Below are 18,402 nucleotides of genomic sequence, written 5' to 3'. Positions count from 1 at the left end.
GCAGTCCAATTTTTAATTTTCTTTGCTCTTTCACTTATTAATTGTGGTTTTATTATTTTATGGATCAGATACTGTTTGATGTTTTCATTCTTCAGTTTCTTGTCTTTCATATCTTTCAATTTACTAGCATCCGATCTAAGCCTGGAGATTTTATTTTCTAATCTAATCTTCCATTTAGGTAATGTACTACTTTCTTTTTTTACAGGTCCACTGGTCTTATATCTGAGCTCTTGTGTTGTTATTGTTGCTGCACTGTACATTAGTTGGTTTGTTTCTTGCAAATTATTGGTTGTTATTTCTGCAAGTGCAGCATTGACATCTTTTAATGCCTGAGCAAGTTGTTTTTTGGCAACTGTTTTTAGAGCTGGAAGTCAAACCCTGGTGTTTGTTTGGTTCATGTGCTCAGTTATTTTTTGCTCTAGTTCTTGTTGCTTTTCTTTTAAATGGCATTTGGGGTTTTGAGGTGAAGGCAAAGGGGCGGTTGCCTGGTTTTGATTTTGAAACAGTTCAGCAACAGTGGCATCCTCTATTTCCAACACCTCCTCCACCTGCACCTGAGCAACTTCTTCAATTGGTGGTAATTCTTCTTCCATATCTTGAGCCTGTGTTGCTCTTTGCAATTCTTCCAGTTCAACTTCTGTGAATACTTTGTTTCTTATTATGAATCTTCTCTGGTCTGCTAGCCTTTGTTCTGTTATTTCTTTATCTGGATGCTTCTCTTTCCAAATTTGGTACATTCTTTTTAAATAACCTCTTCTAGTTGGACTAGACTTGTAATAGCAGATCATTATTTCCTTGTTGGCATTTTTCGTATATATTTTTTTCGGTTAAGCGACGTTTCTTCCAGTAACCTTGCAGTCTCCAGCCCTGGTTGCTCAACTGAAGATCCTGAGTCCTGTTGCCCACTTGCCACCAGATGTCCAGGGACTATAGTACCAGGTCCAGGAATCCATAGCCAAGGCTGCTGCTATAGCTTTCCAGGATTCAAGGATTAGTCTCTTACCTGCTAATGAAGAAGAGCCAGTGGCACACCTAGGTAATTTTGGAGCCTGGACCTGAAGGTTTTCGGAGGCCCCACCACCCACACCATGAGCCCTCCACCACCACAAGCTCCCCCCCCCACTTTTAAATAAAGGAAATCTGCTGGGGTGGAGGAGCGGCAAGAATAGCCAGTAGAGGACATGCAGCTCCATTTCACCAGAGAGGTGCAGCAACCAGATTGTTTCTTGTCTGGAGGAAGGGGGGAAGCAGGATGGGGGGCAGATGCTAAGGGGTGTGTTGTTTTTTTAAAGGTGGGGGTCCTGATCTGGGAGTACTGTACAGGTGGGTGGTCTGCCTGCCCCCCCCCCAACAGGCAGCCCGGCAACACGCTGCCATAGGCTCAGCCCCTGAAGGCCTCTCGACTGCGGAGTGGGGCCTCCTCAGAAGTAAGCCACTCCAAGAGGGCGGCTTCCCGGGTTGAAAACAAAAAGCATAATCCGTCTTGCCAGATACCGGTCCCGCCACTCCTCCCCCCCACACTCATGCATTGACTGAGGAAGAAACCCCACAGGGTTTACTCGCAAGGAAGTGCTCCATCAGCGGCAATCTCTGGCCCTGCCGTCGTCCAAGCACCAGGATTGTGGCATGCGATACTTAGAGGGTTTTGTTTTGTTTTGTTTTGAAAGCAAACCCATTCCCAGATCATTTCCATTTCCTGGCAGTTTTGTTTCTCTTCTGATGTTTGCGAAGCGTCCAGTCATGGCAGGGTGCACGTGGTGGATGAAGGCATCGCATCGGCAGCCTCCGGGCCCCCTCCCCAAGAGTCACCCCTTGAGTCCAGCACTCCTCAGTCAGGGCGCTGCTCCTCCTTCTGGGCCGGGGAGCTCTGCTGCCATGGTGGGTTGGGCGCGGGGTGGCGGCAGGCTTCTGGTGAGGCCCCACAGGACATTTGAAGTCCCCCCAAGACAGGAGGCCACGGACCAGTGCCCCAAGGTCCAGGGGAAAGATCGCCTCTGTGAACACCTGATAACCCATTGTCTCTAACCAGAGGAGAAAAGAAACCAAGGATGGCAAGTTATCTGATAATTTGAGGTCCAAATGTAGCACAAAATTCTCATGGATACTTTACTTGAAAGGGGGTGAATCACCCCACAATGCAATAGCCAATGGATCATGTTTGCCCCCAGGTCACCACATCTCCAGCACACATCTGGTGTTATTCCCATCAGTCTGAAACTTATTTGAGTCCAATAAGCCCTTAGAACAATTTTTTGCTGAATGAGGCAAGGTTTAATATCCAGGGAAGACCAAAAAGGAACAAGAGGACATGGTTGCTTTTGGACTATAAAATTCATGTTCAGATTCCACACCTCTTAGCTTTACATCATGTAAACACAAATCCAAATTAAGTTAGTGAGTGCTGATCTGCACAGAAAGCTCCTTCAGCAGCAGATAGAAAATGCAGAGCTAACCTTTCTTAATTCTTGTCCAGTAGGGGACAGCAACAGAACATGCATGTGTAGTTTGTCTGAACAAATATGCCAGTAGTTGTTTATATACTGGGAACCGTCTGGGTTTTTTTTGTAAACCACTCTGATAACTTTTTCATTGAAAACAGTATATAAATAACAGTATCATAGTGTCATGGCCCAGACTTCTGAGTCAGAAGAGTCAGATGAGGAAGGCAGGGGCATAGCAAGGTTGGAGGGGCCCCAGAGATAAGATTTTAAAATGCCCCCCTAACTGAAGCTCAGTTCATGAAGTAAAGAAATCTTAAATGAGGCTGAATAGTGCTAACAAAAAGCATATATATATATATATATATATATATATATATATATATATATATATATATATACACATACACACACACACATACCTATGTGCCACAATAGAACATCATCCTAAATTATTTTTTTAAAGGGTTTGTAAATTGTGGATGATGCAAGTCACTTAATGGTACTAGAGAAAGACATGCTTTTCTGGTAGCTCCAGGTCTTAACACTCACATCAATTTCAGAGGATGAATACCACTGAAGGACGTCTGGGCAGGTGTGTGGCTGGGGGAGTCAGTCATGTGACTTGCCTCTGGGGAGCCCCCAAAGGCAGTGGGCCCCCAGACAACTGTCTCCCCTTGCCCTATTATAGTTACTCCCCTGGAAGAGGGTGAGGGCTTGGTTGGGAGAGCAGGCTCAGAAGCACAGCAGGAGGACCTGGCTGTGAGAACAGACTCTAGAGCTGAGGTGAGGCGGCAGCAGACAGGGGAATCTGACCAGCTGGCAGAGATGAGGGCTGAGGAGACTGATCAGGAGGAAGCTGGAATTTCACCTGTGTTAAGAAGGCATCTCAAGAGAAAGGCTCAGTGGGAGACACGCAGGCGCAAGATCTCACAGGAGAGGAAATAGAAATGCTGAGTCAGGAAAGCCTGATTGGCTGCCGGTTATCTCAAGCCCTATATCAAGTGGATGCTGTTCCTGAGACAGTACTGTCAGCAATGCCGCTTCTCGCCTCCGTGTGAGGCGGGGGGCGGGGTTGTGCACCCGGCGCGAAGAAGCAGGCACGGAAGCGCCATCTTGGCTCCCTCCATGTGACGAGGGACTGTCCAATCAGGAGAGGGCCGGGGAAACAGTGCAGCCCGGCAGCCATCACAGAAGCAGTCTCTCCTCTGCCGGGCAAGGAGGAGGAGCGAGCACCGTTTGCTCCTGGGGCCAGAGAGGAAGAAGAGCTCGGCCACGTGCAAGCCGGTCGGGCTCAGGGCTCTTCCTCTTGGCCGGTAGTTGGTGGGAGCGGCAGCTGCGATCGGCCACAGCCCAGGCCGATCGCAAACGGTGGCTGTTTGTTCCTGGGGCCAGAGAGGAAGGAGAGCTCGGCCACGTGCAAGCCGGCCGGGCTCAGGGCTTTTTTCTCTCGGCCGTTAGTGGGAGCAGCAGCAGCAGGAAGGGATCAACAGCCTTCGCATATGTTGCAGCAGGAAGGGAGCAGCTTTATTTTCAGCAGCCAGAGCGCCGGGGGACCAAGCAGACAAAGGCCTTTCTCGGAGGCCTAGGGTGATATACGGGGCTTGGTCTTTTTTCTTTGCACAGTTTGGGGAATGTGGAAGGGGACTTCTTTCATGGGGGAATGCCCTTTTTGAGGTCATTTCATAGCTTGGGGAGTTCTGAGGGAGTTGATGTTCAAGCATTATTATATTGGATGGATCGATTAATTGGGGACCCAACCAACTGATGGTTAAGTTGATGTGGGAGCGTTAGTATACTGGATAGCTTACTTGGGGATACCGAGGGACGAGTGCTTTGCAGAAGGGCTGAAGCAGTTAAAGCTTGGATAACAAGCAGAGGGCTACCCAGTTTAAGGAGCCTGGCCCACAACCAAAGCTTGTCTTGCAGTTTATATATATATTAAAAAAAAAAATTGTCTTGTGGTAGCAAGCGTGGATAGTCCCCTTTGCTAAGCAGGGTCTGCCCTGGTTTGTATTGGAATGGGTGACTACATGTGAGCACTTCAAGGCAAGAGTTTTTGTTTTGTTTTTCCCAGTTAATGGTCCTTCAGTTGTGCTATATATTTGCTCCCATTGAGTTAAAACAAAATAAATTAGAAGAAATAAATAGATAAATAAATAAATAAGTGAAGTGAGAGGGAGAGGCCTTAATACCTTATTCTCTAGGCCAGTGGAACGTTTGGGAGGACTGGTCTTGTGGTACAAGCAGGAATTGCCTCCTTTGCTGAGCAGGGTCTGCCCTGGTTTGCATTTGAAGGGGTGACTACATGTGAGCACATGGTCCTTCAGTTGCGATATATTTGGTGCCATTAAATAAATAAAAACAAATTGAAAAGAGAGAGAGGGAGAGGCCTCCCTCAATCACTTCCACCCATTGGGGGGCATCAGTTGCAGCCTCTTCAAGGGATCCTGCCAGGCCTGCTGAGCCATGCCATCAAGGAAAGGGCCCGGTAAGGAGAAGGGGAAGGGGAAGGCCCCGGCCCCTAAGCGGCCTCAAGCACGGCCCAGGGAACCCGACCCCTCCTCGGGATCAGAGGATGAAGGGCAGCTGGTAATGGCGAGGATCTTGTCTCGCTTAGAGGCGTTGGAGTCCAGGAAGAAAGCTACTCGAGGGGAGGGGTCCAAGGCGGTTGGAAAGCAGGGTGCGAGAAAAGCGGGGAACCAACCTAATAAGCAGCTGCAACTTTTACAGTCCATTGAGGCGAGGCTGGATGCACTGGAGAGTGGCGAAGGGGAGGCAACTGGAGCAATGGAGAATGCCAGCCGGAACGCCTTGGATGCAGATGTCGGGTCTTTTGGTGAGTCCGATTGGGGATGGTGCTATCCACCCTGGGCAGGGCACCTGGCTAGCGTGTGGGGGGGGATGCCAGCATGGCCAGTAGGGCTAGGTTACTCAGCACCCCCAGTCTCAGGGACAGGTGGGGCGCCTGAGAAGAAGGCAGAACCTGAGAAGAAGGCAGAACCGGAACCAGCCACACGACTGCAGCAGCTCACACCCTGGGAGCAGAAGTGGCAGAGTGGTAAGGTGGCCAGTGCAGACCCAGGGTGGTTATCTGAGGGCAAAGAAACAGTGGCTACAAATGATAAGATTGACCATTACCCACAGGGGGAGGTGTCCCTGCCCCTGGGCGATCACTTGTTGCTCGCCACAAAAGAAAAGATATGGAGGAACGAATTTGTTGATATGTTCTCATTACTGTTTCGGGAAACAGAACCCAGAGAGGGGGAGAAAGGGGACCGGAGGGACAGAGAAAGAATCAGGTACAAAACAGTTGACCGTAACTGGTCTAACTGGCTGGCCGGGTACATGGTGTACATGGGGGTGGTGCTGCAGAAACAGCCAGCACGGGGAGCATCTATGGTGAAGTATTTGGACATCATATACCACGCATTCTCGGAGTACAGTGGGCCCGCGTGGGCTCGCTACGACGAGGCCTTTAGGCGACACTCAGCCATGAACCCGGAGCTCCCGTGGGATTGTCAGCACCAACAACTCTGGATGAGGATCATGGGCCCCAACCGACCTGGGGGTGGGGAATTCTCGGACAGTGGACACTTCATAGTAAAATCTGCTGCCACACCCGCCAAGGGCCAGATGCCTGGTGTGGCGGGACAGTTTCGTCAGCCTTGCTGGGAATTTGCATCAACAGGGACTTGCTCGCGCCGCCCATGTCGTTTTCGACACGCATGCACCATTTGCGGAGGCGCTCACTCATTTAACTTCTGTCCAAAGGGCCGCTGGCCCCGGCCCGGCCCCAAAGATGGGCCTGCCGCCAGAAAAGGTGGTAGCCCCGCTCCGGCAAAAGGGACCTAGCCCCATAAGGCTGGGTCCGTTGTTGCAGCTGCTGCAACAATACCCAATAGTGCAGGATAGGGACTATCTGGGGGAAGGGTTTCAAAGGGGTTTTCGGATACCTTATCAGGGTCCCAGGGTTAGTTCCTGGGCAGAAAATTTGCGTTCAGTTAAGGGGTTGGAGCAGGTTGTAAGGGAAAAAATTGACAAAGAAGTACAGGAAGGGAGGGTGCTAGGCCCCTTCCCTCGGCCGCCCTTGCCCAGCTTTAGGGTTTCCCCTCTGGGGGTGGTGCCTAAGAAGGCAAAAGGGGAGTACCGTTTGATCCATCACCTTTCCTTCCCTGCTGGAGGATCAGTTAATGATGCCATACCTCACCAGCTGTGTTCTGTTAAGTACACAACTTTTGAGGCAGCAGTGGAGATGGTTCGAGAGCAGGGCAAGGGCGCGTTGATGGGGAAGTGTGATATCAAGTCAGCCTTCAGGCTCCTTCCAGTCCATCCAGATGACTTCGACCTCCTGGGTTTTGCTTTTGAAGGCGGCTACTATATTGATAGGGCCCTGCCCATGGGCTGTTCCATCTCCTGTTCTGCCTTTGAGCGTTTCAGTTGTTTTTTGGAATGGGCAGTCCGGGAGAGGGCGGGGCTCACCTCAGTAGTGCATTATTTAGATGACTTTCTTTTTTGTTGCCCAGGGTCTTTATCGACCTGCAAATATCTAATGGACACGTTTCAGGGGCTGGCAAAGGAACTGGGCATACCATTGGCGCCGGAAAAAACAGAGGGTCCAACCACCCGGCTGGCCTTCCTCGGGACTGAAATAGATACAGTGGCTCAGTGCTGCCGCTTGCCACCAGAGAAGGTCCTTGCTCTCGAGCAGCGCCTGGGGCAGCTGCTGGACGCCAGGAAGGTCACATTGAGGGACTTACAGGTCATAGTGGGACACTTGAACTTCGCATGCAGGGTGATTGCACCCGGCCGCGCCTTCCTTCGGAGACTCTGTGATGCTACTAAGGGGCTTCGGGCCCCACATCACCGGGTGCGTGTGACACATGAGCTTAGAGAAGACGCTAGGATGTGGGTGGAGTTCTTGAAGGACTTCAATGGCGTTTCCCTGTGGCGGTCCAAATTTCTACTAGAAGCAGAGCTTCAAGTCCAGTCCGATGCAGCAGGGGGGCATGGTTTTGGGCTTTTCTTCCGGGGACGGTGGTGCGCTTCCAGGTGGCCCCCAGACTGGGAAGAAAGGGGTGTGACACGAGATATGACATTCCTTGAGTTCTTCCCGATAGTGGTCGCAGTGCACATCTGGGCCAGGGATTTTGAAGATAGGGCTGTCCAGTTCTGGTGTGATAACATGGCCACAGTGCAGGTGATCAACTCGGGGACTTCCAGGAGTCCTCGGGTGATGCACTTGGTTCGCTGCTTCACGCTGCAATGCCTGCGCCACAACATTCTTTTCACCGCACGGCACGTGCCGGGGCTGGATAACAGCATTGCGGATGCGCTCTCTCGGATGCAGGAGGAGCGCTTTCGAACTCTCGCCCCAGCAGCCAGGGAGCTTCCCGAAGTTTTTCCACTCCACCTATGGAACCTTGGATTCTAGAGGCAGAGGAGGCCATTCGCCTATCCCTAGCACCTAGCACAAGAGTGCGCTATGCGTCGGCTATCCGTGAGTTTCATGCATTTAGGGTTGACACAGGGCTGGAGGACCTATGGCCCATCCCAGTCGAGCACATAATGCGCTATAGCACACATTTACATGGGAGGGGCTTGGCCACGGGGTCCATTGGGGGTAAGTTGGCAGCTCTGGCTTTCCAGGCCAAAATGAAGGGGTTCGCGGACTCCACCGCTGACTTCCGGGTGCGCAGAATGCTCGAGGGATGGGCGCGAGTAAACCCCTCTCAACCAGATACGAGGGTCCCACTGGCGCCAACAACACTGCAACAGGTGCTCCCACTTTTTAACGATATTTGTTTTTCCAACTTTGAGGTACGGTTGCTCAGGGCTTCCTGCCTCGTGGCCTTCTTCGGTGCCCTGCGAATCAGTGAGCTGGTCGCCTCCTCCAGGTCTGATACATCAGCGCGGGCCCTGCAGTGGGGGGATGCCCGGGTAGAGAGGGACAAGGTGGAGTTGCGCCTGAGGCGGGCTAAGACCGACCAGAAGGGCAAGGGAGCCACCATCACCCTGGCAGAGGGGACTGATGAGGGCCTGTGCCCGGTGAGGGCCATGAGGGATTACATGGCGGTGCGTGGGGAGGGAGAAGGCCAGTTGTTCCGTCATGCGGATGCTACGCCCTTGACGCGCTTCCAGTTCTGGGCTCTGGTCAAAGAGGCTTTGAGGAGGGCAGGCCTGGACCCGCGTGTTTATGGCACCCACTCCTTTCGGATAGGGGCAGCATCTTCAGCGGCAGCCGCGGGGCTGACGGAAAAGCGGATCCGGGCGTTGGGGAGGTGGCGTTCATCCGCATGTCGCCGCTACATACGCCCACTGCCGAAGTGATGGCCCACAAGAAGTAACACCCAATTTTGTCTTACAGACTGTCAGGCACCTCCTTTGCCTTTGCGGATACTCATCTATGGGCACAGCTATGTGTTCTGGGCTAGTCGGCGAGCTCGGCAGACCAGCTTGGGTACCCAGTTGGGTCTGGCAGGAGCGGCGCAAGTGGAGTGGATGGGCCGCCGAGGAATGCTGTGGGACCTTTTCCTTCCACTTCTAGATGAGTACATCACGGCAAAGGGGGCACCGCACATTTTGGTGGTACACCTGGGAGGCAACGACTTGGGTTTGTGCAAGGCAGGGCCCTGAGCCTGCAGGCAATCAAGGATTTCCAGGGCCTGGCGGCCCGGTGGCCCGAGATGCAGTTAGTCTGGTCTAACCTGCTCCCAAGGACACGCTGGAGGGGCCAAGGGGGCCCCCTGTGCTTCAATAGGGCACGTAAAAAAGTCAATAAGGCAGTTGGAAGAGCTATTACCGCCTTAGGGGGGACAGTAATACAGCACCCTGACATACGAGTGCAGGATGCGACCCTGTATAGAGGGGACGGAGTCCATCTCTCTGACCAGGGGAACGAGGTGTTCCTCCGGGACTTGCAACGTGGTCTCCAAGAGGTGCTAGCTGGGTGGGGAAAGCGGGGCTAAACAGAGGTTTGCCCCACTTCTGTGGCAGGAGAGTGCGGGTGTTGGGTAGGTAGATTCAGGGATCGGTGTTTGGCTGGAGGGCCAGTTGGGTGAGGGGGGTCAAGGAACAGCCTTTCAGGGCTTTGACAGCCCGTAAGGTTGGGAATGGCCCCCACTCGGGGGGTGGGCGCGACTCACCGGCTCAGAGCTTTGACGGCTTGGGTTGGGGGTGTGGCGGACCACCCCCCCCTCGGCGGGGTAGACCCCTGCGGTGAGAGGAGGCCAGGACTTGGAGCCTGGCCAAATCAGGACCCGGCCCTTCGCCCTGGTGTGGGGTGCTCTTCATTAGGAAGGGCCACCACACGAGAGTAGTACCCGCACTCTAGTGTATTGGGACCTCGTTGCAAGTGTCGTTACCTATGTACAATAATAAAAGTGGCCCTTATTTACTCCAACTAATGGTGTCCTGTCTTCATTGGGCGTCTGGGGGTGCAATGTTGTCTCCCGCAGACAGTGTTCCTCATACTTAGACTTGTTCACCCTTTCTCTTTTCAGCCTGTCCTTGTTCTGTTCCTTCCTTACTCCTTTGTTTCAGTTATTGCTCAGATATCGTAGAGGGGGGTACCTAGTTTAGTTTCAAGGGACTTTATTTTGCTTATACTACTTTATCTTTGACAGTCATTCTTCGCTTTTGTCCGTGCAGCTAAGCTACTACTCTTATCTACAGAATTTCGATCTTGACTCACAGAAGTGGAGCTGGAGGGATCGTAAACCCTGTTGAGTCAGCCATGCCAACAGATTTGTGACACAGAGTAAGAAAAAAAAACTTGGAGTTTTTTCTGGGGGGACTCACAACGATTTTTTATAAATCTACTTAGCAGGAGAACAAAAATGGTCAACCAGTGTGATGATGGCAGGGGCTATCCGAGCTTAGGATACAATATTTGTTCTTTATTGGCTTTTATCCTAGGCATGAATTTCATCCCTTTGAGGCTGTAGTCAACATAATCAAATCAGGAGGCTTGGGTTCTGTTGATTCTGCATTCTAATGAGTTCTGTTGGTTCTGATCATGATGTCATATCTCCCTTTCAGGATGGCCATCCCTGTCACAGAGGCTTAATAACCTTTTATTCCAAAAATGAGAACGGAAACAAAAATTTAAAATTGGGTTTCTCCCCTCCCCCAAATGATAATTAAAAAGTTGAATCCACTTATATTGGGTGGTGTTTTGTTGGGGGTTGCAATTTTTATCCCCGGTTAATTAGCAGAGCACTAAAGAAGCTACCCACTCCAGTTACAGAGTAAAATGCAGAGTTTAGTTGTTGCAGCTATTTAGAGGAGACACATGGAGATTCTTGTAGAATAAAATACTAAGTAGATTTATTGATGAAGTACACTTTGGATAGGAAAGACCTAATCCTAATCTATAGAACTACATAATGAATAGGGAGGGAGGGAGATGTTTCCATCTGCTCTAAGAAAGGGGTTCTGACTCTCACAGGAAATACCTGAAGAGTCATATCAGGGGTCATAGAGTAGAGACAGGTAGAACAGCTAGGGAGACCCTTATTCACTATCTCTACTCCCATTAGGATAGTTGGTGCAAAAAGTCGATGCACTGGAAGTCCAGCATGTTTAAGGCCCATATAAGAGAGGGTGCCTCCATAAGAGTAGGTTCACGTTACAAAAGAGGGAGAGAGAGAAGCAGAGAGCGGTACTATGACGAGCTGAACCCTGCTCACCACTCTACTACTAATCACTACAAATGAGTGGATCTGTTCCCAAAACTAGGGAGGTTAATAATTATATGACGTTGAGGACCAGTTTTATAGAGAATGGTGTTCTTCCTCTTCCTCACTTTTAAGCTTTCGCTGCCACCACTAAGCTTTACTTGCCTAGGTTTGTGTCCCGACAACCTCTTGGTAATATAACTGAGGGCTACATGGGGAGAAGTATAACTCACAGGACACTGAGTGAACTTTAAAACAAAACAAAGTTTATGTACAGTAGTTTAAAGGTTTCCGTCTGCCAAAGCAGGGCTATACAAACATAATGCATAGGTTACTAAAAACACTTTATCAAACAGAAACTATACATTACTGAGGTGACTGTGTTGGATTCAACAAGCATTTCCCCTTAGCCCTTTTACGGGAAACAACCACCCTGGTTGGAGATCACCATACACATCCAGCATCCATACATAAGAGTCACGCTTGCTAACCTGGGCATTGTCCAGATTACATGCTGCCACGAGTCCCATAAGTGTCCCTCCATATTGCCAGTGTTTGCCAGTGTTTGCCAGGAGATCGGAGGGGTTTTATTATTATTTTTCCACCGTGGTTCTTTTGTGCAGTTCCCCTTGTGCAGTCTGGCTACTGCAGTTTGGTTGTGGCAGGCAGGCAATGGCAGCTAGCATGAGCTCCACGGAGCACTTTGCCTGCTGCTGGCTTGCAGGCCTCTGCTGCTGTTGAGTCGCTCCTAGCCTCCCAGCCCTTTCCTCCAGCAATCTGCTGTTCAGTGGGTAGGTAAGTGGGGCTTGCACAGGAGCCTGCATGCAGTGACATGATAAGGGAGCGAGCGAGAAATGGAAATGGACTCAAGTCTGTTCAAAGCAGGGAGAGTCTTGGGCAGAAAAAAAATGCTGGAGCTTTGTAGAACCCCAATACCTTTCAGTTTATATACTGCAGCTCGTTTTCATCTGACCTCTGTGAGACAATAGTCAGTCTGGTGCGTTCAGGCTGAGCATGGATAATAGACGCCATCTGACTTCGCTTATCCATTAGTCATGTCTGTCAAGACAGAGAGCAAGAGCGTGAGCCACAACCCTTTGTGTTCTTGCTAAGTTAACTGCTTTTCTCAGCTGCCTGTCTAGAGAAAGGCAGGAGCAAACAATTGCGGGCAGTGAAATGGGTCGCCATTTGGTGACACTCAATCGGTATGTGGCACTACTGTGCAAGAGAACATCAAAACGTGCCCTGGGAAAAATATTTGTATGTGTCCCTGAGGAAAGGTGTTTATTCTCCTCAACATTGTTATGTTGCAGTATTCAGATTGCAATGATTTAGAAACACTGTGCAGAATGAAGGATAATTGTTAATGAAACACCGTGGGGGTAGAAGCACTAAAGACCAAGGAAGGAAGAGGCAGAAAGCTGAATTTAAACATGTTTGGCAAGGGCACTACTTTGTGAAGTAACACTTCCTCTTGCGGACAGTAGCAATAAAAAGCCTCTAAATGATTCCCACTGAGTCTGTTTGATTGGCTAAAAGGCGGACCCAGGGACGAACCGAATTCACATCACTGAGGTAGATGCCATTGAGAGGAAGTGCAGAACCGTGGTGCCTGCTGCTGGAGCAGAGGGCACACCACCATTTGGCACACTCAGGCAATCAGCAGCAATGCAAAGGCCATTCAGACTGTTTGGCCACAGAGCTTGATAAACGAGCATGCTTGTAAAATTGAAAAATTATTTTGCTGCTACTGTGGATTAAATAAAAAACCTGTTGTGGAATCTGCAACGCGAAGAAGGTGACAAAGTCTTAACAAGAAGTCTCTCGCTTTTCTGGTTGGGTGCTTTCTGCCTTTCCCACCTGCTATGGGATATAAGGCAATTGTATTCCATCTCTGCCCTGGCCGACCTTAAAAGGAATTATAAGCACTAGTTTTGGGAGCAGCTGTGCTCGGCCAAGCCTTTGAAGCAGAACTCCTCTATAAAGAGTTCCTCCATGGGCCACCCCCCAAGATGGCCTCACCCCCCAAACTCCCCACACTTGTGTCCCCTATTGGGATAACATAATGCTGGCAACCCTAAATGCAGGTCACTTTGTTGGAGCGGAGAGCCTCACAGGCTGGAGGCAAGTGTACAATTCACAAGCATCCACTCTTTACAGCTGGTAAGTAGAAATCACAGGATTTCTAACGTGTCACTACTTCTTCTGCTGTGCTGCACTTGTTGCCCTCACAATAAAAAATGTTCAGTGTTGTGAAAATTATCTGTCACTGTAGCTCTTCGCACCAAAAAGAAGTGATGGAATGTTTTCACAATGCCAAGGTTTAATCTCTTTGTTCTGGTTACTAGTTTTTGGTGTGTGTGCTTTTGTATTGCTTCAGTTTGACAATAAAGAATAAGCTTTGTTAATTTTAAAAAAAATCTGTTGAAGAAATACGTCAATGTCAGTGGTGCCCAAAGCTGAAACTGCCCTCTCTCACCAAGTTTCAGCTCAGGTACCTCACGCAATAAGCATAAAATTAAGCTCCCTCAAGAACAGTGGTGGACAAATTTGGCCCTCCAGCTGTTGCTGAACCGCAACTCCCAGCAACAATGTGGAATGATGGGAGTTGAAGTTTAGCATCAGCTAGAGGGCCAACTTTGCCCACCCCTGTTCAAGGAGCAGAACATCCAACCCTGCACATGACAACGCTAGCTGCAAATAAACTTTCCATCTCTGTAGCTGGTGGAATGGATGCCACGTGCCACCACAATCTTTTATTTTAAAATGAAGGCACTTCAAGTAGAGGAAAATGCAGGAGAAACAAAACCTGTGCAGGTCAAGGCCTTTAAAAGGAGAAACAGGATTGTGGTTGGGAGTGTGAGGTGAAGGGGGCTGTGGGCTAGAGGCGTAGTTCTTGCTTTGCTCCAGAAGATCTAAGGTGCATATCGCTGGCTTTTCTGGTCTCGGTCTCTCTCTCTCTCTCTCTCTCTCTCTCTCCCCTTTCATTCTTCTGCTCTTCATTGAGTTTTCATGCCACTCAGTACAGGATCAGGGAGAGCAAGTTCTTCTGAGTAGTTGTTGGTGCTGAGCTGTGTAGCCTGCCTTTAAAGGGCTGAAAGATGGATTTTCTTCTCCTCTTGTGGGATCCCATCCCATTTATTTCTCAACCTATCCTCTCTCCTAGGAACACACCACCTTCCCAGACCACCAGGACCTTCCTGAACTCCAGTGCCTCCACAGCCTTTCCTCTGCCTCCTTCCCCAGCACCCCTGGGGTGGAGAGAAGATACATTTTCCATCTCTGTGATAACAAAAGTTTGCGTTCACAGACAGGCACAGGCACACACTTCGCTCCTCTCTTGTTGCCTCTGATCCAGTTTTGTTTCTTTGTTGGGGGCGGGGGGAGGGTAGAGAGACTGGGGATTTGCTATTTCTAAATCTTCCTGTTTACTGGTCATCAGTTTACAACTGGAGCAGATTTTATGTCAGAAATGTATGTCTTTTGATGGGCGGGGAAGGGGCTTGGTAATATGTATGTGTCTTTTCCTTTCCTTTCAGCCGCTGTTTGGAGTGCAAATTTCGGGGGGCTTCAAACTAATTTGACTATGAACAAAATCCAGACTTTCTAAAATGCTGCTCTTAGAATTCCAGAGACTTTTATCCACAGCCGCCTTTTAGGTGGGACTGTGCTCCTTGGATCTATGTGATGTGCTGCTGAAGAATCCGGTCTCGGGACAAGACTTGGTCCTGACAAGCCCCGGAATGTGGGGGCTACAGCTTTTCTCATGAGTTGTGTCTTCTTTGCGCTCCAGGGAGCAGGTGCCGCCTTCTATGCTTTCCTCCTTTGCTTGCTGGTTTCAAGGAGTGCTGATTTATTACCAGCCAGGTTTCTCTCTCTCTCTCTCTCTCTCTCTCTCTGCCTCTGTCCATCTAGAAATTCTTCCTCCCATTATTTGAGACTAATTTGCTTTTGAGTGAAATAATGGGCAGCTCCATTTGGAGTATTTTAGAAACAAACAAAACAAGATTTCTACCTTAAATTAAACCTAGATTTGGAGTCCCCCCACCCCACACACACCCCGCCCCGACAATTTGACATCCCTCCCTATCCCTAATTCCTCTGCATTCTAATTTCCTTTAGCTTTAGCCTCCGCTTCTAGATGGAAAGGATTAGCCAGGGGAAAGGTGATCAATGAAGAATAACAACTTTCTGACCCCTTCTGAAATCTGTCTTAATCTTTCTGTCCAGCACATTAAAAGAAATCACGTTTATGATAAACTTCTTTTTTAATGAAAAGTGTATATTCTTAGGAGGGAAGCGGGGCGGACATCGTGCAATCCAAGCCTATGGATGTTTATTCGGATGTAAATCATGAGTTTGAACAGGGCTACTCCTAAGTAAATGTGGGTAGGGCTGGAGCTGAAATCAGCCTTGCAGTTGCAATTGGTGTGTGTGTGGGGGGGGGCTCCTGTGGCAAGGCAATTCTTCGGGAAACTCACAGCACCCTCGCGCCTTCCTCCTCACCCATTCCCAAACCTTCACCTCCTGGTTTTAAAGAACGAGTTATATCACCAGTGTTTCCCTATGTGAACCCGTTGGGTGCTTAGACACCAAAGGAAACTCTACTAGTACAGTCTGCTCTCAATTGCGCTCCTGGGGCTTGTTCGTAGTAATCCATTCCTGGCCATGCAGACTGCAGAGCCCAGTCACGCAGGTGCGCCCAAAATGGCTGCCTGCTGCCAGAAGAAGGCTGAAAAGCGGCTGAATAGTGGGCAAGCTGGCCAAAGGGGGACATAAGTAAAGCCGGCGGGGGGAGGGGGAACCTCCGTGGGACACACACACCCCGTCACCTCCAGGAACTCCCCCGAGGGGAATACAAGGTAAAAACAAAAAATTTAAAAGACTTTAAAAAAAATTCAGTTGGGGTGGTTCGCAAACTTCGGGGGTGGTTCGGTCTGGTTTTGGATGAGTGGCAGGGGAGTTCAGTTCTACCTCAAGCCATTGAACCCCCTGAACCAAAACCACGAACCGGTTCGCACATCCCTAATCTTTTGCTCTTGGTTCACACTTTTATTCATCATAGCTCAAAACAAAATTAAACAAGCAAAAACAAAATAATCTCTATAGAAAATAAATGAGTATCTATATATTTATTTCTCCTAGGTGTACCCATCGCTAATCCCATGTGTGGCAGCTCTCACGAGAGTTCACGAGCAGCTGCCCATTAGCGAGGGGGATGGGAGAAAATAGGGATGCTGGCCAGCCCGGCCACCAGGAAAAGGTGGGTGGGTGGGAGGAGGAGGAGGTGGCAAGCCAGAAACCGTGGGCGGAGGGGGGAGAAGAAGTGGGCTGCTCATGCCAGCAGGCAGCCGGCCGCCGGGAGCAGTAGGCGGCAGCAGCAGGCTGGTCTGGCCGCCAAGAACTGGCAGGGGTGGGCCGATGGGGTGGTGATGATGGGGTGGGCCGGCTTGCCAGCTAGAAAACCGTGGACAGAGGGGAAGCCGGGTGGGGAGAGAAGCAGATGGGGGGGGAGGAGAAGTTGGCCAGGGGGGAGAAGCGAGCTGGCCAGGCCGGCAGATGCACAGATGCTCTGCGCCCGGCTCATCTAGTTTTTATTATTAACCTATCAACAGCAGAAATAGAACACAATGAACACTTCAGTTAATGATGCAATCCTATTGTGAAGGAATGAGGCCTGAACCCCCTCTTTTTGTATAGAAGATTTCTGTATTGCAATTGCTTTGTTATAGGAACATAGGAAGCTGCTATATACTGAGTCAGACCCTTGGTCCATCTAGCTCAGTATTGTCTTCATAGGCAGTGGCTTCTCCAAGGTTTCAGGCAGGAATATCTCTCAACCCTATCTTGGAGAAGCCAGGGAGGGAACTTGGAATCTTATGCTCTTCCAAGAGTGGCTCCATTCCCTAAGGGGAATATCTTACAGTGCTCACACACCACGTCTCCCATTCCTATGCATCCTACCAGGGCGGACAAGTTGCTGTCACAGACAAAGAGGATCAGAGCTGTTGCTGGACAGAGAGCTGAGAAATCCCTGGGAGAATGTGAGTCACTCCCAAAGCAGCTGAAGAAACAGTCGGGGATTGAACCCCCAGAACTGTGAAGGAAGAGCAGGACCTGAGGCTGAGCAAGGGACAAGCCACGCTTGCTGCAGAAGCTGGCTAGGGGTGAGTACAAGAGGACTCTTGGCAAGGGCTCTGTATTCGTGCAGGGCAGAGTGGATGTGTTTTTCTCATATTTTATTTCTTCCTTGTGCTGTAGGGATGTGCGGTTCGGTCCGGATCCGGACCGGTTCATCCCGAACCAGTCCGGATCCGGCGGCTCGATCCCGGACCGAATCGGGCCCTTCCGGGACCGAGCCGGACCGAATTCGAGCTGGTTCGGTACCGAACCGGCTCGGGTTTCCCGAACCGGTTCGGGAACGCCATTGCCAGTCTCTGAGTGTCTCTTAAAAGTTTCAAGTGTGTCCTCCATTTTGTGTCTCCTTCCCGAAACTTTTGCTCCTCCTTGCATCCATTTTGTGATGCTATTTCCAGGCATTGTATTGGCTGCGCTATTGATCCTTGATTGGCCAAAATGAGTCCTTTGGTCTGGTAGGCTGCTTGGCTGTTGCACTGTTGAGAGCTGCCACCCTGTTGGCCGTGGGGGGAGTGCAAAGGTGGGGGCTCCCAAAGGAGGGAATTTCAAACCTATATAAACCCAAGCCTCTTCTCTGGAAACTTCTCTTGACTGCAGTTGTGGGATCATCTCTGAGACCTGCTTGCCCTTTGCTGGCTGCTCTGGTGTCTCTGTGAGTCCTGACTGTGTCCTGTGTCTCTCTGTGTGTGCTCTAATCCTTTGTCCACCTGCCCTTTGTGACTCTCTGTGTGTCTCCTCTCTCTGTCTGTCTCTTGTCTGTATACTGTGTGTTACTTCACTTTACTTTCTTCTTAATTTCCCCCAATTTTCCCTGTTCCTTGTCTGTCTGCTTTTCTCCCCCCCTCCCCCCCTTTCCCTTCTCATCCTTTGGGCCTACCCTCCCCCTCCCCCACTCCCACCCATCCTCATTGCTTTAAAACTTCTTCCATTAATTATTGCTCTTTGTCCTGCCTTGTTTTTGTCCAACTTTTTGATTTTCACATTGCATTCCATTGGTTTCAGTTATATATTGCTTGCTGGTTTTGCTTAAATTGTACCATTTTGTTTGTTTCTGCTGCTGCCCTGCGAGTTGGTTCCCTGAATCCCTCCCCCCCACCCCCAGAGGATTCTGTTGTTGTTTCTTGTTGTCCCATATAATCAGTTTTGGT

The 18,402-nt window shown here is 49.9% G+C and overlaps 1 protein-coding gene and 1 long non-coding RNA gene across 2 annotated transcripts in view; both read left to right on the top strand.

The window, feature by feature from the left end:
* The first annotated feature begins 3,769 nt into the window (after nucleotides 1-3,769).
* On the top strand, nucleotides 3,770-9,515 carry LOC128341688 (uncharacterized). The gene is made up of 2 exons (XM_053288096.1): nucleotides 3,770-5,277; nucleotides 7,789-9,515. The coding sequence occupies exons 1-2, from the start codon at nucleotides 4,908-4,910 to the stop codon at nucleotides 8,766-8,768; spliced, it is 1,350 nt and encodes a 449-aa protein (XP_053144071.1). The 5' UTR covers nucleotides 3,770-4,907; the 3' UTR covers nucleotides 8,769-9,515.
* Nucleotides 9,516-16,946: 7,431 nt separating this feature from the next.
* LOC128346635 (uncharacterized) overlaps nucleotides 16,947-18,402 on the top strand; it is a 74,486-nt gene continuing 73,030 nt past the window's right edge. Inside the window, exon 1 of the long non-coding RNA XR_008317096.1 lies at nucleotides 16,947-17,283. This is a non-coding gene — a long non-coding RNA (uncharacterized LOC128346635). The remainder of the gene's footprint in view (nucleotides 17,284-18,402) is intronic.

Source organism: Hemicordylus capensis, chromosome 2, assembly GCF_027244095.1.
Source record: "Hemicordylus capensis ecotype Gifberg chromosome 2, rHemCap1.1.pri, whole genome shotgun sequence".
Taxonomy (NCBI): Eukaryota; Metazoa; Chordata; class Lepidosauria; order Squamata; family Cordylidae; genus Hemicordylus; species Hemicordylus capensis.
Note: the sequence above shows the minus strand (reverse complement) of the source record. Positions and strands in the feature narration are given on the sequence as shown.

What these genes read in the sequence shown, in the direction of transcription:
- LOC128341688 (XM_053288096.1), top strand. Translation starts at nt 4,908, where the DNA reads ATGCCATCAAGGAAAGGGCCCGGTAAGGAGAAGGGGAAGGGGAAGGCC. An exon ending in TGCAGATGTCGGGTCTTTTG is followed by an intron (nt 5,278 to 7,788) that starts GTGAGTCCGATT and finishes TCTCGGATGCAG; the next exon opens with GAGGAGCGCTTTCGAACTCT.